We start from the raw sequence: 22,638 nt of genomic DNA, 5'->3' as shown, positions 1-22,638 counted from the left end.
AACTGCATACACCAATGTAAACTATAGCAGTGCAGTGCTTGAGGGAGGATGATTAAAGCAATATTCTGGGTTCAATACAACATAAGCTCAATCGGCAGCATTTGTAGCATAATGTTAAATACACCCCCCCCCCCCCCAAAAAAAAAGATTATAATGTGAAGCTTGTAATTTTATAAAAGCACTTACATTAATTCTTCTTTTAAAACTATTATTTGAGCTGTAAAGTTGTTTAAATAATCATTTTTACAATCATTTTAGGGTTTCATGACAACAAAGTTGTAAAATTGGCTATAACTTTAGACACAAAAGAGGTCGGTAAGCGATTTGATCACCCTAAAATCATGTTAACATGCAAATAGGTCTTGTGGCTAAACAGTGAGTATTTTAAAGTTTACAGATTGGCCCCATTCGCTTACATTGTAAGTGCCTCAATGGAACCCAGATTTCTTTTTTTTTTTTTAAGAAAAGAAGCAACAAGTCAAAAGGAATTTTTGTGGGAATCAGTATTATGACACAAATGCTGTCGACTGATCTTAACTTGTATTAAACCCAGAATATTCCTTTAATAAAAATTGTGTACCTTTTATTCCCCCAGTAAAGTAAGAACTCACCTGGATAAACATTATTCTAGCTCTGAATTAACATAAATTCTGTAGAAATTTAGAAGAAACTGCAAAAAAAGTCAGTTTGTAATAAACATTAAAAATTAAGTTGATTTTATTAGGATTCATTTCAATCAGTAGGCAAAAAATAAAAATTAAAAAATTATATATATATATATATATATATATATATATATATATATATATATATATATATATATATATATATATATATAATAAGAACAACCAATTTAGAAATATAATCTGAGACTCTACAAAATAAGTTTAAGAGAAATATAAAACAACAAAATATAGTCACACTGCAAGGATCTAGAGCAATATGATACCCTTCTTTTGGTTTTCCAAAAAAAAAAAAAAAAAAAAAACAAATTATATTTACAATTAAATGACATAGTATTTACATTAAGGGATTTCAATTACACAAAACTTGTCAAATTCTGTTTTACAAAGCCAATGCAATAAATACATCGATTTTACAAGAACAAATGGTTGCTACTTTAACCTTCTCTTAAACTTATGAAAGACAGCCGAATTGCTCTCTTAGTGAAATTATGGTAACCTGCTGAATTTTTTACCACCCGTCTCTGTATTAACAAGAACAGTGTAATTTTAGCATGCACTGCTGATAAAAACAAACATCCAAAAGGCACTTTAAGATGAAATGTGTTCCAAAGGCATAACTTCAAAAAAACAGTCACTGTGGTCTCGTACATTCATATGAGCTTATGCATCAATGACAATAAGAAAAACAAATGCTTCTGTGTAAGAAGACTGTCGAAATCACACAGCTGTCTAAAGCCCTTTTCCACTTCTCATTGCTTTTCTATACCATCGTTTAATAATTAATGAAAGAATTGCTGTTCAGTAGCAGCACATTATCATCCAAAGCTATAAATACTTCAGCAACTGAAACTGCCTGAAGAGGGAATCGCAGTATAAGTTATGTACTTGAAGGTCCTGTATGAGCAGTAACTATTCCAGTGATATAAAAGAAAGGTTTTTTATTCATATATATTTATCTTTTTCCAGTCTAATTCAAGTGCAAAGTAAAAAAGGGAGCTGTGGCTTAGTGCTTTGCAGATGTACAAGATTGAACAAATCTTGTATATTTTAGTTTCATTAAATAACAAATGTAACTGTGCATTTTCATCTTCCATGGAAGTCTTTTTTAAATCAGAGGCTGAGTGTGATGCATCAAGGCCATCTCATGTACAAGACAACTTATTTACATTCAAGAGAATGGCAAAATGAAAGGAGTGTCTTAGAGAAACGTTGATCTATACATCCTAAAGACCATTTGTAAGGAGGGAAGTGGAGATTATGATATCTGAAGATACTGAACAACAAGAAATTGAATTTCAAGGTAATAGCAAAAGTTTTGCCAGTATACTGTATAGTCGATAGCTTGTTTAAACAGTATCGACGAGTCAAAGAGAGAAGTTTTTACCCTAAACATTAAAAGGGACGTCATGGCGTAGGGAAAGAAATATGTTGTTCTATTAACATTTCAAGTGCATAATAATAAGTATGTGTGTGTGTTTTCGTGTCTAATTCTGGTGCCTCTTCATATGCAGTGCGAGATGATCGGAGCGAGAGAAGCTTCGGCTACACACGGCACACTGGAAGGGTTTGGCTCCCGTGTGCTTCCTGAAGTGCCGCGTCAGTTCATCAGAACGAGCAAACCGCCAGTCACAGCCCTCCCACGTGCACCTGTACGGCTTCTCACCTGAACACAGAACACAATTTGTACCAACTTTGGTTAGATAAATGGCATAGTGAATAGAGCAAGACAGAAATGGTTGTTTAACCTGTTTTCACATCACTAATACATTACTAATACTAAATGAGTAATATGTGTAATCTTTCCCTCTTTGTCATCGTTATAGTAACCATAGCAAACATGTATTCAGAGGTGTGGATCTAGCTAATAAAATTCACTTAACTCCATTTTCATTATGGTTATGGGGGTTGAAAAAACTCCTAGTCAGTCATAAAGAGTGGTCTTACAATGTTCGCCTTTCTAAAACATGGGTTTTAAAGTTTTAAAGCCTATTTTCTAATATAAGACTAAGTAATTTCTTCCTCCTGAATCGGAGCCAGTCTAATAATGCCTTCACTGTGGCAGCTCAAGCACTTGCATGAAAGTCCACTGCTTGAAATTCATAACAACATTAAAAACAGATAATAAAACCAGGAACAATAAGGTTAGTGTTGATTTAAGAAAATACCATTGTTTATTGTGATTTCGTGTTAGTTCAAAATGCATTAACTAATGTTAATTTATACTAATAATTTTTTTTTAATGTGAAGATGTATATATTGAAATGAACATTAACCAACATTATTAATGCTGTAAAAGCACTGTTAATTGTTAGTTTATGTTAACTAATGTAATTAACTAATGTTAACAAATACAACCGTAATGTAAAGTGTTACCATGAAATAAATAAATACAAAATTAATTCATTAAAAATATATATATTTAGAACCTTAGAGTGAGGTTGATTCCAAATCATGAATAGTTCGATTTTTTAACACCAGGGTAGATAAATGCAATCTTTGTAAATTGTAAGCATTAAAGTAGTATTCCGGGTTCAAAACAAGTTAAGTTCAATCAATAGCATTTGTGGCATAATGTTGATTACCACAAAAATAATTTTAACTAGTTTCTCCTTTTCTTTAAAATAAGCAAAAATCTGGGTTACAGTGAGGCACTTACAATTGAAGTAAATGGGGTCTATCCGTAAACGTTAAAATACTCACTATTTTAAAAGTATAGCCACAAGACGTAAACAATATGCATCATAATATGATAAAATCACTTACTAACCAGTTATAGCCAATTTTAAAACTTTGTTGCTATGACAATGTTATGTCAATAAACATGAAACCCCTAAAACGATGTTAAAATGACAATTTAAACAACTTTTACAATTTATTGATTGAGTACATAAACAATCAGTGTTCAAAACAATGTTCTTACCTTACCCCGATTCAAGTTAAGTCTATAAAAATTATTTGCATTTTGAGCTGTTGGGTTCGATTTGGTGCAAAATCGCTGGCTTATGACGTACATCCTTGCGTCATAATGTCACGTCCGTGAACATAAGAAATAAGGACCGGCTGTCTCGTTCCCATGTAAACAGTAGCTGCCGGTAATGCACTGTTTTAGTTTGTGAGTAGACGTTACAAAGAAGAACAAATCTACAGTTCAGTTCAGTCACACTCACACTGTTCCGGACAGCATCGCAAAAATCTGGATGGATGTTTATCTGTTATCCATTTGGCGAAGTTGTTTACCTGCTATAATGCTCGGGTATGTTGTCTGGTAGTGTTTTTGAAGCTAATATTGCTTGTTATGCTTGTATAAATCAAGCATTACAGTGTGTTAACCGATCACGCTGTATCTATGTTGTCGGGGGGAGTTACTGTGACATGTTTACTAATATTTATAACTTCTGAAATTGACTGCTAACTGTTATATTGCAATGTTTAAGCATATTATACTGTTTAATAAAGTATATTTTGTCCCCATCATTATTGAATCCTCGTTTTATGTTTTTAGTATACTGTGTTATTGTGTGCATTTATAGACATGCTATTGTAGTATTACGGTTCACTTGCATTATTAACTGAGGCTGTACAATATAATATAAAAATAATAAAGTCTTCCATTGAAACCATGGTTTTACTACAGTAATATTGTAGTAGTAACCATGGTTAATCGTGTGGTAACAATGGTTTAACTAAATACCTTGGTTAAACTATAGTTCCTGTAGTGAAACCATTGTTAATTTTTGTAAGGGTAAACAAAACAAAAGTCTAATAATTTTCTGTTTAGGCTCACAAATGTAAATAATAATAATAATAATAATAATGACTTGAATTATGAATAAAAATATTATTTTAAATTACCCATTTTATCCTAAGAAATCGCACAAAAAAAACCCCAATTTAGTAGAAGTATCTGTATTGGTATCCGTATCGACGACATTGGACTTGAAATTATTGGTATCGGATTGAAAAGAAAATAAGTGGTAACGCCTATCCCTAATGTCCAGGTAAGCTCAAATCATGAGAGTCATCCACCAGAAGAGCAGTGCCAAAACATGAATCACATTTAGTGTTCTTCCGCAAATTGCTTGCAATTTTAAGTTTCAACCACAGATGTCGCTAGAGAGCACAAAGTTACGTAGTGCAGCTTAAATGACAGGACGGACAAGTCTAAATTATTTTTTGTAGTAATCAACATTATGCCACAAATGCTGTCGATTGAGCTTAACTTGTATTGAACCCAGAATATTCCTTTACGCTTTTAAAGTTATTAAATAATTATTATATTATTTGACACCAGTAGATGCTGAACAGTACCTGCAAACAACATTACAACATGTTTTCATTTATCATGGCTATTCCCTTTTAAGTACTAGTAGAAAATGGGAGCTGAATTACTTAAAAGAATGATACTGAGTTCAGCTGTTTCAACCTCATACAGTGGGTGCGGTGCTCCAAAAACAATTAACTAACTAAACGTCAGAACATGTGCCTGTATTGGACCTTTGACATGTGTGAGGAGAGCCCCAAACAAGAATCCTGTAATGACTTGTTTGGATTGCTCATATCATACGCTGTTCGCCTGAGGCCCCTCTCTTTTCTCCAAGGACTGGTTGGACTGGTTTTTATCTCGGGTGGTATCTGGTCATAGTGATGGTTCTTTATGCCAAAGAAAAAGAGGAGAAATTTCCCCATTATTCAATCATACCCGTTCAAATGATCGGGATAGTAGGAGATAACCAGCATCTAAATACATAGGTGACACAATTGTGTAAAAATGTGGGTTTCTGTTTGGTGATGGAACCGAAATATCAGAGCCCCCTTTTACCAGCTGTCATTCAAGATTGCTTGAATGTTATAAATTTTTTTTGAAAATAACACCTGCAGTCTAATTGTTATGACCTCTCTGACATGGTGTTTATTCGAATACAGCAACACTGAATTCAACAGACTAATCTGTGCCATGTCACGTCCTACAAAAGAGAGTGGGTGACATTATCTTATCATAATAGTTCTTTAAAACCATCTTAAGTCAGTAATTAGGCTTATGACTTGATGACATAAATCTATTCCTGGAAAAATCGAAAATGGGGATTGCCTGATAAGTAAAAGTGATTAGGAGCTTGCTTATCCTTTACATACCAAAGGCCATGTTCTGGAATGTATGAATATTTACTCACAGAAATCCCTTTGAGTCAAATGAGGTGTGCTCTTCTGTTCATTTTCAAACAGATACTAAATTTATGTTTCTAAATGTATTTTTGTAGACATGGGGGACTGGAAACGGAACAACACTGAACAATGAAAAAAAATACAAATTCTACCGATAGTTACAAATGTAGCCTAGAGGTCATTCAAATATTGGACATTATAATTTGACATGGAAAAAGGAAGTAGAAATCGCAATTACTGCACAGTTTTGATGCAACCTCATTTTAGGAGGCGACGCAGGATAGCTTTCAGGCAGCGTGCAAGAATGAATGCATGTGCATGCCAACAATGCACTTCTGCCCAGCAACATGACAGTAAAGTGCCAAAATAGGTGCCCAGCTTTATCGAGCATAAATAAAACCATTTTTAATTGGAAAACACTTACCAGTGTGTGTCCTTAAGTGAGCTTTCAGGTGGGATGACTTGGTGTAAACTTTCTTACAACCTTAAAAAAAAAGATACGTTTTTTGTTATTCAAAACAGTAAGCATTTTTGTGTTTGGAAGTAGTTGATAAAAAAAACAAAAAAACAAAAAAACAATGCAGTTATTAAGTTAAATGCATAAATTGTATGACAAAAATGTGATTTCATTTTTTTATAGAGATTTAAAAACATCAAAGTCACCCACACACAACCGGTTGTGTTCATCACCACAGTCACAAACGAGAACATCCTGTTCTTTGGTTTCAGTACATTTTCTTTTCCAATTAGCACTCCAAAAGCCATTTCATATCGTTAGCTGTAAAACCCCACTCAGTGAAGTAAAGTAGTGATGGGTTCAAAATTGCGAAGCATGTCGCTTCAGACATGCAGCTTCTTAGCGTAAATGCACTATTAATGGCACTGTGAGGCTTGTCTGTTTTACAATTTGCCCAGTCAATTTGATGCAACAGGATTCATTAACAATCAGCCTGACGTCAACTCTTTGGCATTTGTTTTAAGCACTGGTAAAAAGGCTTTGGCCATCTATGAATTATTAAATAGCGGATTCAAGCGTGTGAGTAAGAAAGCACAGTAGAAGGCAATGCAATGCTCCAAAAAATCAAAAACAACATAATAACTGTTGGGTAAATGTTGCTTTTTATATTTACTTGTTGAAACAAACAACACAGTTGCTATGTGATGATACTGGGGAATGACTGTTTATGTTCTCTGTACCTGGAAAATCACAGTGGTGTATCCTTCTCTTCTCGAGGTCCGGGTTTGTCCTTCGGTTGTAGCGGACAGGCATGGACCCAGTGGTTGCGGGAGCTCGCGTTAAGGTGGGGGTTGGGTGACTGGGTGCATGAACAGCCATTTTGGAGGCAATACTGGCGGCGTAAGATGGTGGTGGTGTCAGGTTGTGAAGCAGTTCCTTCTGTCTATCTGGACTGCCTGGTTCCGAACTGGGAGGTGAAGGGGGAAGGTAGGGCATTTTGACCTGCGAGTGGGGCTGACCCTGGGGGTGGACGAAGTGACCAAGAGGGTACCCGGCTGTGGGCATGCCACAATATGCTTTAGCAGCAGTCTGTTGAGACTCTAAGTGAAGGTCATGGAAAGTAGGCATCTGTGAGGGCATGGAGTGAGTGTGAATGTGGGAGTGAGAGTCTGTGACAGCCTGATGGTGAACGTCAAGCTCTGAGCTAAGGAGCTGGAAAAGAGGCCCATCCTGTGGGATGTCAAAGCCTTGCATCTCCTGCTTGATGAAGAGCCCGTTATTGTCATCCACAGTGTCGATTTCAGAGCATGGAGTGGAATTTGTATTAAAGATGCTGGTGAAATCTGGTAACGTGGGCTGAGCAGGACCAATTGTGCTCACAGGGCACTGTGGATGAGAGAAAGGTGCTACCACAGGTTCAGTTTTGACCTGGCTGGGAACTGAAGGCCGTGCTGACCGACACAGCCCTGTTCTTAGATAAGCAATGTCGGGCAGGTAGACATTCATGTTAATGCTGTAGGGGGAACCCTGGTCGTCCCCGAAAAACTGGTCCACTACGGAGGCACTGTCTCGCCGTGACTTTTTTGGCTCTGGGAAAGTCACATGTTGTGGGGATAGATATTTATCCATCTCTAATTTAGCCTAGAGAGTAAGAGAGAGAAACAAAGGTTTTAAGGTTGCATTACAGTATTAACTGCCATTAAGGGCAAACACGAAAAACAGATTTCAGCATAATAATTCTGCAACTGCTGTAATATCGCATACTCTGCTTCTGTCAGCAAAGCTGGCAGGTTCTCCTGGGACTGCTTGTGTTGGCTGAGCACAAACACAGTATACATAACAATTTTAGAAAAGCTTGCAAGAATGTGTACTGTATATTCATTTACCATTTCAACAATGGACAACCTCCCTGCTTAGTAGCTAACCTAACTTGTTGAGATACACTGGCTATTGAAATCATTAGAGGCTTCAGTCAGTTTACAATAAATACATCTGTGTTAATTAGTGTCATGCATGTTAGAGGATTGTCCCTCACATGAACAGACAGGAATTTTGAAGTAGGCGAAACAAACTACATCATGGGATGGTTGGACTGAAATAATTAAAATGTTACAATCAGTCTATGATTACAGTGAAAAACAGACATAAAACAAGTCTAGAAAGTCTAGAAATATAGCTGCAAATTCTAAATGTATATCTACATGAACCCTAAAAATCAGGACATTTGAAAGGAATATTCTGGGTTCAATTGAAGCTCAATTGACAGCATTTGTGGCATAATGTTGATTACCACAAAATGTATTTCAACTCATCCCTCATTTTCTTTAATAATAATACAAAATAAATATTTGTTTTGTTTTTTAAAAAAGCAAAAATTGTGCTTACAACAAGGCACTTACAATAGAAGTGAATGGGGCCAATCGGTAAACATTCAAATACTCGCTGTTTCAAAAGTACAGCCACAAAATGTAAACAATATGTGTTTTAACATGATTTTTGTGTGATAAAATAGCTGCTAATTTTTACAGTGTAAAGTTATGTCCAACTTTACAACTTTGCTGCCATGACCACCGTAAACACTACACCCCTAAAACAATTTAAATTTAAACAACTTTAAAGCTCAAATAATACACAAGTTTTAACAGAAGAATTAAAGTGCTTTTATAAAATGATAAGCTTCACATTTCTGCCTTTAAACTCTCTCTCTCTCAAAAAAAAAAAAAAAAAAAAATCGCCCCATTCACTTCCATTGTTAGTGCCTTAACGTAACCTCGATTTTTGCTTTACTTATTTTTTTTAATTATTATTCTTTTTAAAGAAAAGGAGAAACGAGTCGCAATTAATTTGTATGGTAATCAACATTATGCTGTCGATTGAGCTTAACTTGTATTGAACAAAAAACTTCTGTGATCATGTAAAAAGCATACTGCGAGGAGGAAGCGAGTGCTGTATAAGGTTGTATACAGCAGTCAGAGGTAAAACATTTATCAAGTCCTCTTCAGTACATCCCTGCTACATTCCGCCTAAGACTGTAAAACAGCGCTCATACCACAAGCTCAAAACAGACTTTGCTGACAGGTGGAAAGCATGCTGGAGATATTGTTCAGCCTTTCCAAATAAATACCACCCAATTATCATAAAACCGTAATCAGCAGAAAATTAAAATCAAGGCTCGTTCACCACTGGCTGCTGTTTGTAACGTCTACTAGCCTACAGAGTCGCGTGTGGAATAAACAAGAGGGAAATAAAAAAGCCCCGCTCGCGCACACATACACACACTCGGAATGCCAGAGCTCTTTACGCGGCTGCTCCACATAGCTATTTCTGGATTTAGATCTTCCAGCTGTTCTCCGGACATGTATCTCTTTCACAAGTTTTCAGACTGAGGGTCGGCGTTGCTGGGAAGTTTCAGTTCGGAGCGCGAGAGCAACGCGCGTGGGTGAGGAGGGGGAGTCGGTTGTTGACGGTAGCCAAGAGACCAGCTGCAAGCAACTGACATGAGTCTGTGCACTGACTATCCGACCCAGCCCAGCCTCTCCCATCCGTGACAACCACGGGAAAATGCAAAAATAATAGTAACAATAATAATATCACCAACTCTAAAATGCACCTCACGTAGCCTATATCATGCAGTGTGCAAATAGCACTTTTATTAGACTAGAGCATGATGCATTCGTGGAGCATGCGGCATTATTTGCTTAAGACTGGATGCTTGTTGTCATTAATTCATCCAGTGATGCAGACAGTCCTACCTTTTCGCCAACAGCAAACAAAAACAAAAAACACTCCATTTAGAAAGCCCAGTTACCTGAGAGTAGTCGTTTGGCAAGCCCCTTTCCGTATTAGGATTCTTGGCTTCAAATGTAAACAGAGAGGAGTCCTCTTGAACGCCTTCGGATAATAATGGTTTGAGAAAAGAGAAAAACTCGTCTTGTCCCGGCGCGAGCGCAGCGCTCATGGTAAGAAGCCTAGTGGCCATAAACGCGTGGATGTGAAGGGCAGAGCGTCCGCAAAATGTGTTTTGATAGACGTTGAGTAAGGGGAGATGCGTGAATAGTGCATGGAATGATACCCGTGCGTGTATATGTGTACGCGCTTTCGGTTGTAATGTCCCGTTTTGCCTCCCTCAGTTCCTGGTGCTCCGGCATATATGCATGAACGCTGACGGGGCGGGGCGTGACTGTTAGGGACTGAAAAAGTGAGACGGCTACACCTTTACTATCACCGCTGTTACTGTAACAGCAGAACAAACCCGTCAAAACATACCCTTTTCCCCTCAGTATTTGAATAATACGACGGCTTTGGAGGATAGTCAATAAACAACAAAGCTGGGAAAAATTACTTACTGTAAAGTTGTTATAATTCTGAATTTAAAGGTTATTTTGTGACAACTGCTTTCAAGCATGTCAACGGAGGTGTCTGCCCGCACGTCTGCGGTTCGTGTTGACAAAGCTGGAAATGAGGTCTTATTTACTATAAATTGTTAACGTCCCCAAATAGAAAATAAATTCAGTAGAGCATAAATTAAAATTAAAAGTAACATAACACGGCTAGCAGCAGCAGACGAAATCAATTAAATGAATCAATAATTTGAAGCTTTCTGCCGCTGCTGTTCTTGTCGGACATTTGAGACTGCTGCGCGTAACATTATAAATAAGCGCGCGATGCTGCTGCGATTAAAGTATGCACGCGCTCCTCTATTTTTATCAACATTTATGTCTCGCGTCTAACGAATCAAAACCTAAGGATACAGATCTTATTACCATCAAATGATACATTCAGATACGTTATACCACAAAGAATAAATAAAATTCTGACAGGTTGTAAGGATTTTAAATGAGCTGAACACCTTAAAAGAACATTCCGGTATCAAGGGTTGGGGAGTAACTGAATTCATGTAACGGGACTACGTATTTTAAATACAAAATATAAGTACCTGTATTCCACTACAGTTACAATTTAAATCACTGGTAATTAGAATACAGTTACATTCAAAAAGTATTTTGATTACTGAAGAGATTACTTTGCATTTTATTGTCATTTGTTTCATTTCATATTTAGTCCTTTCAGATGGAAAACATTCATACATATAAATGATACAATCCAAAGTGCACTTGAACAGCGGAGAAACACTTTCTTATGATGTGTTACATTCATACGTGCAGACAGAGAAGTAAGTTTGAAGTTAGTTTGGAGCAGAAGAAACAGAAATGAACCTTGTGTAAATTATCAGCTTTACGCCAAGCTAAAATGCTATTTCTAGCCATTTTACATGCACGTTACCAGGCACGATTATATTTTTTTTTATCAAGAAAATTCACGTTGGATCATAATTTCTTTTTTTCTAGTAAGACCTTTAATATTAGGGCAAAAATCTTATTCTTTATAATTTTTGTATTGTTTTCCTGTAAAAATATCTAAAAATCCTTAAAACAAGATCAATTTGATTTATCTTGTTTTAGAAACAACACTGCACAAGATATTTAGGTTTTTCAGAGAATGTATTTTGAACGTGTATTTTGTCTTACTGTACTGGCAGAGTTTTATAGTCAAAACAAGTGAAAAAATCTACCAGTGCTGAAGAAGTAATCCAAAGTATTTAGAATATGTTACTGACCTTGAGTAATCTAAAGGAATGCGTTACAAATTACATTTTACAGAATGTATTCTGTAATCTGTAGTGGAATACATTTCAAAAGTAACCTTCCCAACCCTGCTGGTATCAATATAGGCATAATAATATTGATTACCTCAAAAAATTTATTTTGATTCATCCCTCGTTTTCTTTAAAAACAGCAAAAATCGAGGTTACAGTGAGGCACTTACAAAGGAAATGAATGAGGTACATTTTTGGAGGGTTTTTTAAGAAAGAAATGCCACTCATAATTTACAAAACACGCTTACATGAATTCTTCTGTTAAACTCACTTATTATTTGATCGTTTTTACAGTCATTTTAGGGTTTTACAGTTTTACATTTTCATGGCAACGAAGTTGTGAAATTGGATATAACTTTACAAAGAAAAGGTTATAAAGCGATTTTATCACACTAAAATCATGTCAACATGTATATTTTTTACATTTTGTGGCCACACTCAATACTCAACAGTGAGTATTTTAATGTTTACAGATTGGCCCCATTCACTTCCATTGTAAGTGCCTCACTGTAACTAAAATTTTTTGCTGGAATATTCCTTTAAATCCTTTAAAATGCAATAAAAACAAGAACAAATTCACACTCTTACACAAATGTAAAAAAAAAAAAAAAAAAAGATTTATTTCTATAAAATAGAAATTCATAGTTTAGGGTTCACATTCTTGATGGCCACCATAAAAACCTGTGTAACTAGTTATGTAATAGCTTCTCTATAACAAACATACGTTCATCAGTGATTGCATGACAAGTAGAATCCTAACACTTTAAAACCAGCTGAACAAGTCCCTCATTTGGTTATCCGTTTGAGTTTTCTGTACCACTCTGGAGCCTCTTTATTGGTCTGTAAAAAAAAAAAAAAAAAAAAAAAGAAGAAAGAAAAAAGAAAAAGGAAAAAGATCTGTTATCATTGAGAATTCCTTTGGACTTAAAATAAATATTTTATAAAACCTATAAAAAGTTAGGGTCTTGCCAGAAGTAAATATCAAGCCCAACAGCAAGCTAACTAAAATGATGAAATTTATCAGCAGTTCATAATATCTTTACAGTGTTTCTCTTCTAGGTCCCCAGAGAACGTTTTCATGAAATAGTGTTTGAAAGGCTCTTTCCATGGACAGCCAGGTAAAACTTACAAACACAGTGGGTTTTGGTCCATGGTTGTCTTGCTCCTCAACAGTGCTTTTTAACAGTCTAGGTCTGTGAACTGCTGTAGAGACACCATCTGTCTCGAGACCACCATGCTGCTGTGAATGCATGCTAATCAGGACTTGCTTCATCACTGACAGTTCCTGAAACAAGTAAGAACAAATCAGTGCTAACATGATGGTTAAAGATTTCAGCTGCTTTAACCCAGAACAAGGCCAGGTAGCTCCTCAATTACATACCACCCAAATCTCCTCTGTGAGTTTTCCATTTTTATATTTGCTTAAAAGAGTAATTGGGTACTTGTTATTTAGCAGACACTTTTTTTTTCTTTTTAAATCAAAAACCTCCTGGAGCAGCCTGGGAGTTCATGTACCTGTTACTGTACCTTTCTAAGAGGCGCAATGGTGATAGGATGGAGGGGAATGTTTAATTTCTCCAGGTCGCAGGGTGCCCTGCAAATACCTCAGGTAAAGCACACAGCTCAACTGTAAATGCATGTACTTCAAAATCAATAGAAGGAAACGCCCTTAAACAACATAGCATATTTTTACTACTCCAGAGTCATTGTATGCGTAATAAAGTTCACATAAAAATGCCCAATATCCCATAATTGTTTTTGCCATCTTTGTAGCATTATGGAACAGAGGATGTAAGGTGGCCTGAAAACAATGAAGCTTCAGTATCACTTTACTGTCTAGACAGCTCTGAGAAGCTTTAAAAATGCAAATGAAAAAAATGAATATTACAAATGCTGAATATTAAAAGAAAAATAATAATTTGAATATTAATATAACTGCATAAAATTTAATAAATTGCAAAGAACTGTTGAGAAATAAGTAAATTATGTTTAAATTAATTATAATAAAGCAAATCATATGCAATGAATTAAAATTGTATTATTATACAATTGTTATTATTATTATTAATATTATATTTTTTGATTATATAATAATTTGTAATTATTATTATTTAATTTGATACAATGTCCCAGATATGGTCGATACATATAATTTCCTGTTAATGACTGATCTGGTCAAAATTCAGGTACTTGAAAACTGTGTATTAATGAGTTAATTTATGTTTATGATTGTTGTGTTCAACCACAGTCTCAAGTTGTAGTCTCAACTACAATTTATATGCAATTTGTGGCTGCACTGAAGAAAAAAATCCCTTCATGTTTTTACCTGACTTGTGTGAATATTAAATGTCTTTAGTGAGAAAAAAAAAAAAAAAAAAATGGACTGATGTCAGATCATGTTGTGAGTTCACAGCAAAAGAGTAAAATCGTGTTCCAACATGCTGCTAAAATCATGAAGGCCAAAAAGCCTACTTGAAGCAAAGTAGAGGATATACTCCAACTGTCTCACAAATAGGTTTGAAGCTTTTTTGCAAAAAAGTGCCTCATTTTATTTTTATCCTGTAAACTAACGGCCCTGTAATGCAACACTATCTCAAAAACATGCAAATAGCAAAACATTTAATCATCTTATTTGTGAACGGTTACTATTCATGCATAGGAAAACAATCTAAAATATCTCCTGCTAGCACATGGCAGCCCACTTCGGCAGTGAATGTAGATCAGCCCAATGCGTACTCAGCCTGAGTCATTCAATATTTCTATTTATCACTGCACTGCCATATGCACTGGCATGCAAAAAAGCACCAGAGAGGAGCAGCTGTCTGTGAGGATTGCATGCTTTCTGCCAACATGCCACTGGAAGTTGTGAAGTCGGCACAGTGTGTGCCAGCAGTATTTGGTTGAAAATAGCTCCAGATTTCACCCGCGCTTAATCAGTTACGCCCTTCCCTTAACATCCTTAGAGTTCAGAATGTCAGAAGAAGTGTAGTGTACCTTCTTTTACCTTTCAATAGAGCAGACATAGGCTCACACTATTCATTAATACAAACACAGCTCAACATAAGTACCTAAATCCAACCCAGGTAAATTAGCCTCACCACAAGACTGCTGGTTTGGTGATTCATACCATGTCTTTCAAAACACAAAATTCAAAAAACATGGGTCAAGTAGATTTAGCTCACACATCAGTTCCCCACAATGAGGAAATCTACTAGCTGTCTGTCAGCAAAAAACCACAAGATGACTTGAGCATGGGAAACAGCTGACCTGAGAGACTGGATTTTCTAGTAAGTGAATGTACTTTGGAAACTTCAAGGAAAGTGCTTGTCACAAATGAACAAGTGTACAGAAATGTAAAGAGCATCCTAAACAAAGTTCACGGCTTCCTAATTTGCCTAAGAGGCATTTAAAAAAAAAAAGAGATGACTTGTTCAGACAGTAAATTTTACATGATGTGACCACTGCTTGGAACTGCAGGCTCAGGTGACTGGACAACAAATAAATAGGACACACCTAAACTAGTAGAGTCTTTTTATGTGAGAACTTCTCTCTCACACTCTTATGTGGACACCTTTAATATACAATGTTAAAAAATATTTATGCCTTTGACCAACGGTGAAATTCACTGCACCTGTCAATACTGCTGTTACTTACTTTCAGATAGCAACAAGTCAAACTAAGGTGTACACAATTCCTAAAGAAAACCATATAAGTTTTAACATATTTTCTTAACTGAATATAAATGATCACTGTAACACAGCTTCACAGCAGAAGGGAAGGAGAACACAGGGAAGCGGGTTTTCCAGGTTCCGTTAAGACTTTTAATCGCCCACTTGAATGCTTTACAACTTCACAAACTCAACTGCTTCACAGACACGTAGTCACTCAAACACATTAGCTTCACAGGCATGTAATTACTTAAACACATCAGCTTCACAAACACAATAGATTAAACGCAACAGCTTCAGGAGCACAGTGGCCTTCCATGTGCCAGACTCTCTCTCCTCTCTGCTGGTGGCGTGGCTGCTTATACGCAGCTCTCCACATGCTCACTGGAATTAGAGGCAGGTGTTAAACATAATCTAGCTCAGGTGCAAGCGCCCTTACCGCTTTCTCTCCGGAAGGACGCTTGACCACGCCCCCGCTGCCACAATCATATTATTAATATTTACAATTATTTTGAAGAGTATGTGTGTGGAGCAGGATGTGGTCATGTGTCTGTCACTGGGGAGAGAAGAAGCAGTAAGGGCCATCACCTGGTGATTAATGATACGTAACACCTGTGTCTCGTTACAGTGATGACAGAGATGGGCTTGAAAAGACCGCTGAGAACGCCAGTGAGGGAGAGAGAGTTGCGTGAAACTGAAAAGCCACTTCATTTGTGAAGCTCCATCTTTATTAGTGAAGCTGAAAAGCCTCTTCTTTATTTGTGAAGCTAAACTTTATGTGTGTAGCTGAAAAGCCTGTGCCTTGTTTGTGAAGCTGAAAAGCCTGTGCCTTGTTTGTGAAGCTGAAAACACTAGAATAAAAGCTATACTTCCTGGACTGCTACCCCGCTCCCTTCTTGCTGGAACTTTTACACTGGTGCCGAAACCCGGGATCAAAGGAAGACTGGTCGCCATGGACACCTCACCGCTGGGCGAAGTCATCCGCGCCCTGCCTAGCATCCAGGAGACCCATCACCAAGTCCTGCTCGCCCAGGAGAGATGTTTCCAGGAGCTCCTCCAGGCCCAGACCGAGGATCAGCAGGCTCTACGGAGCTGGCTAGCTCCAGGCGGATCCTCCGCCGCAACCCTGGAGGCAGCGATGAAGCCGCACCTCTTCCTGACAAAGATGGGCCCTCAGGATGACCCAGAGGCATTCCTGGGCCTCTTTGAACACTCAGCCACTGCCTCTAGCTGGCCTCAAGCCCAGTGGGCCCTCCTTTTGCTATCGCTGCTGTCCGGGGAGGCACAACTTGCGGCGCAACAACTGCCAGCTGAGGACCGCCTGGACTATGTGAAACTGAAGACCGCTTTCCTGCAAGGGGTGGGCCGCACCCCCGAATAACATCGTCAGCGGTTCCGCTCCCTTATGCTGAGTGAGGTCGGCAGTCCAAGTCTCTCTCTCTCTCCCCCGTTACTCCCCCCCCTCCTGCCCCTCCCTCTCCACCCTCCCATCCTGTTCCCACCCCAAGAAAAAAAATGGGGGGCATATTTGCCCAAACCGGCGCCCCGCTTCCGCGGGCTGCACTACGCGCCGACCCCCTCCCCTACCCCTCTCCGTCGTCCTTCCCAGGGTGATGTCTCCGCCGCCACGGGTGCAGCCGGGAAGGAGTTGGAGTTGCGGGGAACCGGGACACGTCCAGGATCAGTGTCCGGTAATGGAAGTCAGGACGTGGACCCAGGTTCCCGACACACCACAGGCCACCCCCAATCGAGCTGGGATGCTTGGCATACCGGTAAGGGTTAAGGGGCGTACATACCAAGCCCTGGTGGATTCGGGTTGCAACCAAACCTCGATCCACCACGGCTTGGTTCATGACGGGGCTCTGGGTACAGATCACAAGTTGTTGGTGAGGAGTGTGCATGGGGACGTTCACGAATACCCGGTAGTGATCACCGTCATTCAATTTCAAGTATAGAGTGGATGCCACGGTTAATTCCCGCCTCACCCATCCATTGATTCTGGGAACCAATTGGTCGGGGTTTAAAAGATTGTTAAAAGCATTGTGTGTGGATGGGTCCTACGAACCAAAAACACGGTGTGTGATGTGTGACCCGATGGCTGGGGACGCGGAGCCGGGGCCGTACGTGTCTTCTCAGGATCAGAATGATGCAGGGGAGAATCCTCTGGCATTCCTGCCCTTAGGGAATTCCTGGAGGGGTACTTCCCTCTAGAGCAGTCGTGTGACGAAACCCTTAGGCACGCCTTTGACCAAGTGAGAGTAATTGATGGCCAGCAGCTCCAGCCTGACGTCGCCCTCACATATCCATATTTTTCAATTATTAGGGACCGGTTGTATCAAGTGATGCAGGACACTCAAACCCATGAAAATACAACTCAGTTATTAGTCCAGAGGAGCCGTCGGGATACACTTTTCCAGGCGGCTCATCACAATCCTATGGCAGGTCACTTAGGGCAAGAAAGAACACTACACCGTTTAATGGCCGGGCATTCGCAGGGATGTGTGCAGATGGTGTGTGGCATGTCGCGAATGTCAGTTGATGAATCCACCGTCCACCCCAAGAGCGCCATTGCACCCGTTACCGCTAATCGAGGTCCCCATTCGAAAGAATTGGCATGAAACTCGTGGGGCCATTAGAATGGTCAGCACGCAGATATTGGTTTGTGTTAGTCCTGGTGGAATATGCAATGCGATATCCGGAAGCAGTGCCCCTGTGCAACATCTCAGAACGCAGTGTTGCGGAGGCACTCTTCAAAATTATCTCCCGGGTGGGGATTCCGAAAGAAATCCTCAACCGACCAGGACACTACGTTTATGTCACGCACACTACGCGAACTTTATGAATTGCTGGGGATTAAATCGATTTGCACCAGCGTTTCTCACCCGCAAACTGACGGGCTGGTGGAACGATTTAATCACACCCTAAAAAACATGATTCGTAAGTTTGTATACGAGGACGCTAGAAATTGGGACAAGTGGCCTCCACGGGGTTTTCCACCTTCAAGCTCCTGTATGGACGCCGACCCCGCGGGGTGCTTGACGTCATACGGGAGGCGTGGGAGGAGGGACCTTCCCAGAGCAAAAATGATATCCAATATGTCCTTGATCTTCGAGCAAATCTACACGCACTGGGTCAGTTGTCACAACAGAATTTGCTCCAAGCTCAAGAGACACAAAGCCGGCTGTATAACAGGGGTGCCCAGCTACGGGAATTTGCACCGGGAGACAAAGTACTTGTAGTACTCCCCACATCGAGCTCAAAATTACTCACCAAGTGGTAAGGACCCTTTGAGGTTACACGGCAAGTCGGGGACCTCGATTATGAAGTTAAACGAATGGATAGAGATGGGGCACATCAAATTTACCACCTCAACCTCCTTAAATTATGGAGAGAGGCGGCCCCCGTGTCCATGGTGACTGTAGTTCCGGAGAGGGCGGAGCTCGGGCCAGAGGTGAAGTTCAAAGCCAATCCATACACCCCGGTCCCTTGTGGAGACCACCTCTCGCCGTCCCAGCTCACTGAGGTGGCCAGGTTGCAAAAAGAGTTTGCGGATGTGTTCTCTCCTCTTCCCGGTCGGACTAACCTCATACAACACCATATCGAGACCCCACCGGGAGTGGTAGTGCGTAGTTGGCCACACCGCGTACCCAAACACAAGAAAAAGGTGATTCGGGACAAATTAGAGGCAATGCTTGAGATGGGGGTAATAGAAGAATCACACAGTGATTGGGCGAGCCCGGTTGTTCTTGTACCTAAGAGTAACGGGTCAGTCCGGTTCTGTGTTGATTACCAGAAAGTCGGCCCGCCACAGAGTGCAGACTGCACTCTCGTGAAAGCCTGTTGGCACACCTCCATCCACTGGACCGGATCTGGTGCCCCCTTTTTAGTGAGATCAGTCAAGGGGCTGGTGACATCGGAAAAATTAGGAACAAACCTTCTGTAATAGCCAGCCCCATGAACTGCCTCACCTCCTTTTTGGACTTGGGATGTGGGCAGGCCGCTATTGCTGCGGTCTTATCATTTTGGGGACGTACCTGCCCATGACCCAAGTGGAAGCCCAGATACCGTACTTCCACCCACCCAATTGCGCACTTTTTCGGGTTTGCCGTGAGCCCCGCCTGCCTCAGCGACTTCAGGATGGCTCTCAGATGCTGCATATGCCTCTGCTAATCATTACTGTATATAATGATATCATCTAAGTACGATCTGCACTCTGTGGTGGGCCGCTTTTATATGCTCCTAACTTCTCTCTCCCCCTTATTTTACAGATGGATGCATCAGAGAGGGGGTTGGGGGCCCTCGCAGGAGGTGGAGAGTGTGGAGCGCCCCGTGCTGTACATTAGTCGTAAGCTCTCTTTGAGAGAGTCTAAGTACAGCACCATCGAGAAAGAGTGCCTTGCCATCAAGTGGGTGGTCCTAACCCTCCGCTACTACCTGCTGGAGCGGGCCTTCATCCTCCATTTGGATCATGCCCCGCTTCAGTGGCTCCACCGCATGAAGGATACCAATGCACGGATCACTCGTTGGTACTTGGCGCTTCAGCCCTTCAAATTTAAAGCGGTCCACAGTCCGGGGTCACAAATGGTTGTGGCTGATTTCCTCTCCAGGAATGGGGAGGAGTTGGCAGGCCGGATGTTGCCTGGGCCTGAGTCGGGCGGTGGGGGTATGTGGAGTGGGACGTGGTCATGTGTCTGTCGCTGGGGAGAGAGGAAGCGGTAAGGGCCATCACCTGGTGATTAATGACACGTAACACCTGTGTCTCGTTACAGTGACGATGGAGATGGGCTTGAAAAGGCTGCCGAGAATGCCAGTGAGGGAGAGAGAGTTGCGTGAAACTGAAAAACCACTTCATTTGTCTTCATCTTTATTAGTGAAGCTGAAAAGCCTAATCTTTATTTGTGAAGCTAAACTTTGTGTGTGTAGCTGAAAAGCCTGTGCCTTGTTTGTGAAGCTGAAAACGCTGGAATAAATCTATACTACCTGGACTGCTACCCCGCTTCCTTCTTGCTGGAACTTTTACTTATGAAAATATGCAGTAGAAATTTGTTAATTATAATAAAAATTAGAAATTTGTTTAGTAATAAAAGTAGCAAAAAATACATGTTATATAAAATATTACCTTTAACACATAAAAAAGTAAAATAGGGTAAATAATTAATTTTACCCGTTAATTAAATAATTAAAATATTAAATTTAAATATTGTATAACTTACATGAAATTATTATGAATGTCACATGAAACATAAATTATTACTAACTTTACTAAAATTCTAATGTCACTGGACATTAGAATTTTTATGAAAAACAATTAAGAAATTCTTCGGTCCCACTTTGTTTATTTAAATTAGTATTTTCCTGTGTAATACTTGTGAACTACATGTGTCATTACTGTGTAATTATATTGTGAATCTGCCTGCACTTGCATACATTTATTATTGTAGTATATAACAATATTAATATGTGATGTGTCTAACATAGACTGTAAATAAAGTATTACCAATTCCTCTAAATCATTTGCGGTTACGGGAGAGTTTTTGAAGGGCATTTATAGAATAGGTTGTTCCTCTAAATATTCCAGTAGTCCTGGTAAATATCTGATATGGTGGATACATTTTTATTTAGAAATACAATTTTATAATTTGTAATTTTTGTAATACATGCCTTCATCATGAAAAACTTTGACAAAAGAGTCAGTCAGACAAAGGCAAAGTAGATCTATTCTATGTCCTCCAATTATTTAGTGTGACCTTGTGTGAAACAAGAAAGAAAACACATTAATATAGAAAGTAGAAAGGCAGGTTTAAGATACTGTTAATTAATTAATTTTTGAAAGAAAAAAAAAAGGAAAAAAGTATCTCTCTCTCTCTCTCTCTCTCTATATATATATATATATATAATGACATAACTTTTTTATTTTTGCAGGTCATTGTGGGATGAAGACATGAGTACATGCTGATCTAGCCAAACAATACACAACACTACCATACCAAATTTTTTTTTTATTATTTCAACTTCATATTTTATAAATCGTGTTTAATAGCAGAATTCCAAGTGAAGAACCACCCGTGACCCTGAAAAGAGGTGTGCTACCGATCAAAGAATCGTGGCCAACAAAGTACACCACACAAGCGACCGGCTGCTCGCTAAATTATATGTTTTTATACTTATAATAAAACAGTTCAACCATCATCATCATCAACTACAGTTTTTAATTTGATTACATAATTCGCAATGCTTCATGGAATTGTAGTTCATGCCCTCAGGAAAGTCTTTTTGTCAGATTTTCAAATAATTTTTAGCTTCAAATCAAAGTTTTTAAGGGCGTGTTTAAAAGGTGCTGTAAGTGATTTTTTTTTAATTTTATGAAATTGCATGCAGAAAATGACATTATTACCAGATATCAATGAAATATGTGCCATGAAATATCACAACTGTCTCTGGAACAGTCCTAGGCTCGATAAACAGCGGAGAAAAAGATGTCCGTGGGACACGGTCAGATCGTTTGTTTCTGCTTGTCAATCATTGTGCGCATTCACAGAGCTGCCCAAATAGGCTCATATAAGTGCCGGTGCCGTAATCAAATGAGTCCGCCCATGAGAATGGGTCCACATCGGACGTCATAGCGATTCTTAGCGATTCCATTGGCTCATAGAACTTTGAATGAGTACTATATTTTCTGCCTGATCAGAAATCCTACAAAATCCTTTTATAATGTATGTCAATATGACTTTTAGATCATATGCTACACATAATAGTATATTACCTAAGCTATAGATTGTGAAATTAAACATTTCTTTTTTTTGTGTGTTAGCTTACATTTGGCAAGCTATGTGCCACAATTACTGAACCATAATATTACAAAATATTTGACATATTGACACCTTACAATCGCATTTGCACACCAGCAATTATGATGGAGAAGTAATTGTGTCCTGAGGAGATTTGAGTACATTTAAGAACATTTAGCCTAGCTAAAACCAACTTTCCTAAAACATGTCTTTTACGCAT

At 39.0% G+C, this 22,638-nt stretch overlaps 2 protein-coding genes across 2 annotated transcripts in view; both read right to left on the bottom strand.

Annotated features, from left to right (window-relative positions):
* Positions 1–960: 960 nt before the first annotated feature.
* Positions 961–10,415, bottom strand: LOC127443911 (Krueppel-like factor 5). The gene is made up of 4 exons (XM_051702957.1): positions 10,115–10,415; positions 7,047–7,947; positions 6,274–6,333; positions 961–2,349 (listed from the first exon to the last, which is right to left on the bottom strand). Exons 1-4 carry the CDS (start codon positions 10,283–10,285, stop codon positions 2,171–2,173), a joined length of 1,311 nt encoding a protein of 436 aa, XP_051558917.1. The 5' UTR covers positions 10,286–10,415; the 3' UTR covers positions 961–2,170.
* A 1,000-nt stretch (positions 10,416–11,415) lies between these two features.
* The window catches only part of LOC127443890 (progesterone-induced-blocking factor 1-like), a 52,746-nt gene continuing 41,523 nt past the window's right edge, over positions 11,416–22,638 (bottom strand). The window contains exons 17-18 of the mRNA XM_051702922.1: positions 13,092–13,247; positions 11,416–12,802 (exon numbers count right to left, since the gene is read on the bottom strand). Of these exons, the coding sequence (XP_051558882.1) occupies positions 12,749–12,802; positions 13,092–13,247 (210 nt within the window). The 3' untranslated portion in view covers positions 11,416–12,748. The remainder of the gene's footprint in view (positions 12,803–13,091; positions 13,248–22,638) is intronic.

Source organism: Myxocyprinus asiaticus, chromosome 7, assembly GCF_019703515.2.
Source record: "Myxocyprinus asiaticus isolate MX2 ecotype Aquarium Trade chromosome 7, UBuf_Myxa_2, whole genome shotgun sequence".
NCBI classification, from domain to species: Eukaryota; Metazoa; Chordata; class Actinopteri; order Cypriniformes; family Catostomidae; genus Myxocyprinus; species Myxocyprinus asiaticus.
This window is presented reverse-complemented; position numbering and strand designations above follow the sequence as displayed.

Excerpts from the sequence above, each read along its gene's own strand:
- LOC127443911 (XM_051702957.1), bottom strand. The coding sequence starts at position 10,285 with ATGGCCACTAGGCTTCTTACCATGAGCGCTGCGCTCGCGCCGGGACAA. Across the intron at positions 7,948-10,114 it reads TGCCAAACGACTACTCTCAG|GCTAAATTAGAGATGGATAA; the intron begins GTAACTGGGCTT and ends CTTACTCTCTAG. Across the intron at positions 2,350-6,273 it reads TCACTTAAGGACACACACTG|GTGAGAAGCCGTACAGGTGC; the intron begins GTAAGTGTTTTC and ends TTCTGTGTTCAG.